The sequence below is a fragment of the Ilyonectria robusta genome (assembly GCF_021365365.1).
Source record: "Ilyonectria robusta strain PMI_751 chromosome Unknown BGZ61scaffold_10, whole genome shotgun sequence".
Taxonomy (NCBI): Eukaryota; Fungi; Ascomycota; class Sordariomycetes; order Hypocreales; family Nectriaceae; genus Ilyonectria; species Ilyonectria robusta.
The window spans coordinates 1,088,934-1,096,812 of NW_025764444.1; the positions used below are offsets into that span (position 1 = coordinate 1,088,934).

General features: G+C 59.1%; 1 protein-coding gene across 1 annotated transcript; it reads left to right on the forward strand.

Annotated features, from left to right (window-relative positions):
• Positions 1-656: 656 nt before the first annotated feature.
• Positions 657-2,839, forward strand: BGZ61DRAFT_352297 (transcriptional repressor TCF25-domain-containing protein; the record flags this gene model as incomplete). The annotated part of the gene is made up of 2 exons (XM_046240417.1): positions 657-1,500; positions 1,575-2,839. The coding sequence occupies 2 exons, from the start codon at positions 657-659 to the stop codon at positions 2,837-2,839; spliced, it is 2,109 nt and encodes a 702-aa protein (XP_046104373.1).
• Between the last annotated feature and the right edge of the window lie 5,040 nt (positions 2,840-7,879).

The following is a 7,879-nucleotide window of genomic DNA, read 5'->3' on the forward strand; positions in this document are numbered from 1 at the left end:
GGGTCTCGCATTGCAGGTTATTTTGGGAGGATTGTTTTGGCCTTTTGAATCGAAACGAGGCAGACGGCCTGGTATGGCCTGGTGCGGCTGCATACAAGAAATGACGACCTAGTTGATGAAGAGAAACAACACAAGGACGACTGAAAAGTGGGAATAGAGCTTGAGACACCACAGGCAGCCTGAAGCGAATACCTGGCTGGCTGTCTGGACAAATACATTTTCATCAAACTCATACAAAGTAGTCAACTTGTGATGTGAATGCTGCCTCGTATTGAAATTTCAGGAGTTGAGATCTGTGCGATTTCTAACAGACGTAGCCTCAGGATTTGGTGGTTCCAGATTGGAGCAGTTATCGGGCGGTGCGATTTTTTCCCACACCCGCCCCATTCCAGGGCTGCCCCGCCAAACGTCATCGTAAGCCAGCGGCGTGACACATCGGTCAACCACGCCCAACTCACATTATAAGCCAAAGGCATTTGGTCCGGCCACAGTCGACTACGCGTCGCCAAGACCTGAAGATAGTATCAGGTGAGAGAGAAGGTGTATCCGGCCTTGCATGCAACCTAGCTCGCTTCTGAGCGGCCACGCACAACATACCTGGGGGCTCTTTGTTCTGCCCCTCACTCCACGAGAAAAAAACACTCCAGTCGCTCAACATGTCGAGCAGGCAGCTTCGCAAGCTGCAGAAGCAAAAGGAGCTCGAGAAGACCCAGGAGACAGCGGCGCACAACTCTGATGAGAGCGATGATGATCAGTCCCCGGTGGTTGCGCGGCCCCGTGCGAGCCTCTTCGCCGCGCTTGGCGGGGATGATGATGAGGGGCACGATGAGGACGACGCGGCTGAGGCGGAGCCGCAACCCGCCCACGAGGTGAGCGAAGCACAGCCGCCCGCAGGTGGAAAGAGCAAGAAGAAAAAGAAAAAGAAGAAGAAGAAGGCCAAGGCGGCTCAAGATGCGGCCGACGTCAATGACGATGAGGAGGACGAGATCGACAGAGCCATCAAGGAGCTCAACATCACTACCAAAGTCGACCCAGAATCCGCGGCGGCCGCCAGGACTGCGCAGGATACAACTCGCCGCAGTAACGAACTCTTGGCGATCAACCCCTACCACCTCAAGGCTGTCAACGAGATGCGTAACCTGTTTGGCCGCGACATCATCATGTCCGCTGAGGCTGAGGAGGAGCAGGAGCGCATCCGCCGGCAGCGCGAGCCCCGGCAGCGCGAAGTCGACCTTGAGACGTTCCTGCGCGGCCCCCCCAACGCCAAGAAGCTCTCCGAGGTGTCGCTGCGCCGCAACGTCTTTATCATGGGCCGCGAGCACTGGCCGCGGGGGACGGCCGGCGGGCTGGCCATGGAGGAAGTGAAGAAGGCGGAGGATGGCAGCTGGACCGAGTATGCATATATGCATGGAGGGGAATACGATGCGGTGCAGGCCTTCTTTTTTGGATGCGTGCAGATGGGTGACCCTATGAGGATGGTCCATCTCCTCCAGGAAGTCCGTGAGTGAGCCCAAGTTGATGAAACAACCCCAATGGTTGGGGGTTAGTACGATGCATCTGCTAACAGTATACAGCATACCATGTATCGACGCTCCTCCAGGTTAGCCGCGTAGCCAACCAAGACCAGAACATGGCCCTCTCCGCCGAGCTCTGCGAGCGAGCCCTCTTCACCTTTGGCCGTGTGACGACGTCCGCCTTCCGGCAGAACATCGAGCAAGGCCGAGCACGCCTCGACTTTCGCCGCCCGGAGAACCGGCAGTTCTGGCTGGCCGGGTACTACTACATTAAGACCCTCATCCGCAAGGGCACGTACCGGACGGCGTTGGAGTGGGCCAAGCTGCTGTACACGCTGGACCCGCGGGACCCGTACGCGATGCGGCACTTTATCCACTCGCTGGCGATCCGAGCCCACGAAGCTCGCTGGCTGGTTGACTTCCTCGACGAGGTGGAGGCGACAGGTGACAACCGCGACACCGTGTACCTCTGGCAGAGCGTGGTGCTGGCTAAGCTGCAATTAGGCGACACCGAAGGCGCGCGTGCTGAGCTGACTGCCGGTATGAACCGGGTTCCGTGGCTGTACTGTGCGCTGTTCCAGGAGCTCAATCTCGACACGCCACCGTCCATTTGGGGCATCAACGCTCACTCTGATGCGCGATCATTCTGGGTGACATTGTACATTTACCAAGCCAAGGACCTTTGGAATAACTCTCAGGCCACTAGCCTCCTACAGAGCGTGGCCAAGGGCTTAGGAAAGGTCGACATAACCAACCTGCCGGCGGACGATGCGCCGGCCGATCTAGGGGCGACTCGATTGGCCTTCCTCGAGGGCCAAACGTCACTACTTTCAGCTGCGCTTCGGGAGCTCATAGAGATGCAGCCCAATTATGAATTCGACCCAATGCCGCCTCCTGAGAATGAGAACATCTTTACCGCTGAGGGAATACGATTGCCGTGGGTGGAGAGTCGGCAGCGGAGGACGGCGCCGAGCGATATTGAGGCGCGGTTGCGCCGCATGTTGTTCGAGCGGCCAGCGAATCCGGATGCCCACCGGGATGGGATGGCTGGGATGGCGGAGGGAGAACCCATCGACCTTTTGCAAGCAGAAGCAAGAGCAGAAGAGCAAGCCCAGCTCTTGGACGACCAGGAGCTGCAGCGGGATCTAGAGGAGCACGCTAGGGGAGGAAATGGACCAGGGCTGCTTGGGACTTTGATGCAGCTCCTCGGCGGACGTCAAGCGGAAGGAGATGATGGCGAGCCCCGGCAACCCGATGGGGCGGGTGACTTTCCGGGGGCTTGGCCCTCCGATTCTGACGAAGACGATTTTTACGTAGACAGATAGTACTAATACGTAGACACAGGGTGGCAAGACGCATACGAAGATGGCGAAGAGTACGAAGAGGCAGACGAAGATGACGAAGACGCAGACGATTTTGGTCACCGCTGATGGTCAGCGCCCACGGTCAGCGACGTCTTGGGTCGCATTACTGATATCAAGTTCATGGGGGCCAGGGTGAAGGCCGGGGGGTGAGCATCACAGATGGCTCATTGTCACGCGCGTGGCGTGCCCCAAAAGTTGAAACGGAATTAGCACTCTCCATTAGCAAGGCGTGGGGTGTGTCTTCCCGGAGCAGGGCGCGAAGCAAGGGCGCGGGTGTTCGAGGCGATGGATTGCATGGGACATGACGGATGACATGGGACGGCATGGGACGGGACAGGCAGGACATGTACGGGACAAGGCAGGCAAACGCGAGACAGCAGGATTGGGTGGTGCGACCGGAGGTGTTCATTGTCGGTAAGAGGGTGCCTGGGGTAAAACAACGAGCAATGCAGTCCGTCCTGGCGGCTGCTGCTGTCCGGACTACCACATAGCATGTATTATTGTCGGTAGCACGGTGTAATAGTACGAAATGACGCGCTGGACTCGGTATGGACTGTTTCCGTAGAACGACCAGCCGTAGATGTCCGAGTAAGCAATTCAAGCGAAGCAATTCAAGCGACGCAACTTGGCAAGCAGCTTGGCCAGGGTGCTGAGATGAGGAGGTTCTAGAAAGGGCGGTAGAAGGGCGCCTGGAGCCGAGGCTGGCCAATGGCAGCGGCGCAGGGTGGCATGATGGAGTGCTAGTCGCGATCGAGAATAGGCGGGACACGGCGCTGGTAACTTCATTCAGCCCTGCCTGGGTTGCTTTTTTGGCGCCGTCAATCAATTGGGAGCGACCATTTTCGGTTCCGCCGCTGATCAGCGTGACAAGTGAAATTGGGGCAATGAAGAGGGAGGGGGGGCAGCCCCGGGAGGCAGATTCAGTCGGAGCCGAGAGAACCAGCGCTAATGCTGAGCCAAAGACGAAAAAGCAACTGCTGAAGCACCCACACTAGCGGACCCATGGACGGCAATGGAACATTGGACGTTCAAGTGGCAGGTCGACACGGGGCGAGGGGGACACGCGCGCCAGCCATCGGCCGACTGGAATCACCGAGGCATAATTAGAAGGGGGGAGCCCTGTTCGCATGCTTCCCATGGGTTGTTCCTGGGTCGACTGGGGAAAGGGGGGTGGCCCGGCGCTGGCTGTCATTTGTCGACGAGACTCCGGGGCGGAGACGACACGGAGGCCCGGGAATTTCGGCCGTGCTGCGGCTTGGAGCTTAGAGGGAGCTTGGGGCTTTTGGGCGGCGGCTTTGGCTTTTGGGGGCTCACTTGGCGGGGCTCATGCTAGGAACTGGCTGTGGCGGATTGAGGGTTTGTTAGTACTGGTTTCCGGTTTCCGGTTTCCGGTTGACAGTTGAAGGCTGAGGGTTGACGTTGAAAGTTGACAGGAGAGTGGCATGCGATGGTGCAAGCAACCAAGACATCAGCCACGCGCGCGCGAACAGGTGGTGGGCGGCAAGTGGGCAAGACACGCAGGCAGAGACATGCAGAAACAGATTGACTGCTTCGGGTGGAGGCTTGCCAGGCTTGGGCTGAAAAGAGGGCTGAGAAAGATGGCGACGGAATGTCATTGCCAACAGGGCTCCAGTTGGGGGCGACGCCACGCCGGGGCAGGGCTGAGCAGGGTCGAGATTCGAGAATGCGAGCAAGCCGTACTATGTAATTAGGTATCCCAAAGAGGGCAGCATCTTTTACTACGTAGTAGCAAGGCGGCGGGCCACCAACAAGATGGCAAATGAGGCCAGAGGCTTTCTCGGTCTCGCGTCTAGCCTATTCCGAGTCGGTCTTGGCCACGCGAAACGCGACCCTTTCGGCATTGGCGGACAGCGGAGATCGAGGGATGGCCCGAAGAGCTGGCCCGAAGAGCTGGCCCGAAGAGGGGATTAATTGCTTTTTTGTGTGTTTCTGGCGCTGCTGCATGTAGCAGATGCAGATATGCAGCTTGCAGAATGCAGCCGGAAGAAGAGCTTAGGCACCGGGGATTGGATGGGAATGCCCGAGTGTCTCTTGTGCGTCTCTGTGCGTTTTCCCGTCGCGGGCTCTGCGTACTAAAAGCCATCCGGACTTGTCTGCATCTGCATCGCAGAATGTCCGTGCCGAGGAGAGGGTACACGATCAGGAGGTGCACAGTAAGGAGGACGACTGGGAGGGGCTAGGCGGAGCTGCAGGCCTGCAGTTGCACTCAGCAGCGTACGGGCGGACGGAGGACAGGCATCGAGACGGTGTCGGCCGAGAAGGCGGCGGGTGTGGGATTGGTGGCCCGAGAGTGGAGGGTTGTGTGGTTGTGTGGGTGGGATTGGGTGACTCCAGTGACAAGTGTTTCTAATGAAATGGGTTGGCATTCGCTCTCGGTTCGCGCTCTGCGTGTCTGAGATGGATGGAGATACCCAGGTCAGCACGTGCCAAAATGCGTCCCCCGCGGGTATGAGGTAAGGCAGGATGGGGGCATGATGGGCAGGATTTGTGGGAGGTGGGAGGTGGGAGGTGGGAGGAGGTTTGGAATTTGATTTGGAAGCAGGAAGGATGATGGGTCATATTCATGTTGATTGATGCGAGATGACGGGGAACAGGCATTTTGGGTGGTGTTTCTGATGTCGGTTTCTATTTTGGTCATTCCATCGAGCGCCAACGACGAAGAGACGGCCCCAGGGACGGATGGAGGCGCCTGGCCACTGCTACCTCCCGTATGTTCCAGGCCTGCCTAGATTTCTTTCGGAATTTAGGAACTTCCCAGAGTCCCAGGCAGTGGAGGTCAAGGTTCATCGTTAATTACTACCTTACCCTAGGTACACAGGTACGGAGTACGTAGCAGGCAAACCGAGCAGGGAGGGCTTCCGTGCCATCGGGAGCGTCACGTGCGACGCGCGACGTGCGACGTGCGCCGATGAGCCGAGTTGGGAGAGCGCCCAGGGAGGGCCGAGACCCTGGGATTCTGGCGCGCTGCAGGGTTCTAGACCCCCGTAAGCAAAGGCCCGGCTCCGACGGCGGCCGGGCAAGGGTGTCGTCGGTCGGTGCTCCCCCCGTCCGCCGCCACCGTGGCCCCCCAGCCTGGCGGAACAAACACGCCAATGGTGCACAAACTGGGAACAAACGGGATACCAGAAGAAGGCAAACAGCACGGGAGGTAACTTTTACGCCCTGAAGTGCTCTGGACGGGGGCAACCACTTCCGTTTTTCCCTCCCCCCATTCTCCCCCCCTTCTCTTCTGGATTTCTTCCCCACCAAGTCGTCCAGTCGCAGGCTCTTCCCTGCCTGGTACCTGCCTTACCTTGCCGCGTGCAGGCCTAGATCCCCGTACTACGTGGTAGCTCGGCCCTCAACCGCATGAGCAAGCGCATGAAAGTCCGCAGCGTCAGCAATTAACAGAGGCAGCGGCGGCATCGCAGATCAATCACGAATCACGCCCTGCTTTCGCCATTCATCCATCAGCGTTGCTTGTGGCCGTGAGCCGTGAGCCGTGGTCCGTCGGCCGCCCACCCTCTCGGCATAAAAACAATACAGTAAGAAAAGACATATGCAGCACGGCAAGGGACCGGCCGGGTGATAATTATAACATTTCCGCACTGGCCACTGAATACTGGCTACTGGCCACACACCATACGCCCCCCTTCCTGCGTGCGTAGCTGCCAGGTCGGGAAGTGCCTCAGCCGCCTTTTCCCCATACTCGACCTCCGGGTACTGTACCGTCCGTATGTAGGCATGTAGGTACAACCACTACGCCGGTATGGGGACTGTCTCTGTCGGCCGATCGATCACTCCCCCGCCTCGGGGACCAAACAGCCAGGAGGAAGAGACACCACTACGGAGAAATGCATGTACTGCAGGAATCCATGGATGATATACGACCACCACCATCACCACTATCACCACTACCACCATCACCACTGCCACCACCACCGCCTATTATCACCGCGACTAATGCCCTAGGTGGCTCGCCGGGACATTGACTATCTCGACTCACTGTTGATGATCCCGACGGCTGCCTCGGTATAACTATTCCATCCGCCATCCACCATCCCCCTTCCCTCCCCCCCCCAAGCCCAATCCAACCCTCCATCCAACCCAGCCCAACCCAACAGGGCCGTCCCCCAATGCACATGCACTAGCGATCCGCGGGTGCACTGCCGGAAACCTGCTCGAGTCGTGCGCATCGTGCGCGCCTCTGGGGTGGCTGAATCAGTACAGACACCACGCCCGGCTTGGCTCTTTTGGCTCCACGAACGTCAAGTCTCGGGCCTGGTTTGGGGTGACTCGGACGTACTACGTACCTACGGCGCAAAAGGCCACAACCCTCCTCCCACCCCAGCAACTTGCAAGCCGCGCCCCATCTCCAAGAAACCCACGCAACCCACGGCTACCCACAGCGCCTAGCCTTTCCTATCCCGCCCGGCGTCCCAGTCAGTCGCTCAGTCGCTCTCCCAGCTAAGCATTTAGCAGATGCTTCCCTAGTACCAGTACACTACAGCCGTGCAGGACCCAAGGACCCAAGGACCCATCCCAAGGACCCCCGACCGACCCCGTCCCCCGTGGCAGGCCCATGGACCCGTTCCAAGTCCGCGTCCCAGGTCGCCTTTCTCCGTGTCGTCGTCCTGGCCGTCGTCGGCCTCTCTCTTCTCCTTCTCCTTCGCACCAAGCCCGGACTCCGTCAACTTTGCGTCTCCGCTCTGCTGCTCGTCGTCCGTCATGTCCCCCGCGTCATCGGCGCGCCTGCGACTCGATACTGCCTGCGTCCACGACCCGACGCCCTCGGCATCTTGAGCTAGCATCCAACTCCGTCCCAATCCCCTCGACCTCGCCCGCCGCCCGCTTGGCCGTTGCCAGTCGCCTGCTTCTCACCTGTCGCCTTGTCTCGACTCTACGACAACGACCGACCGGCCGATCCCGTCGCTATACCGTCGCCATCGCCCACCATTTGCGACCCTCCTCACCTCTCGTATGAACTCGAATATAACTGGC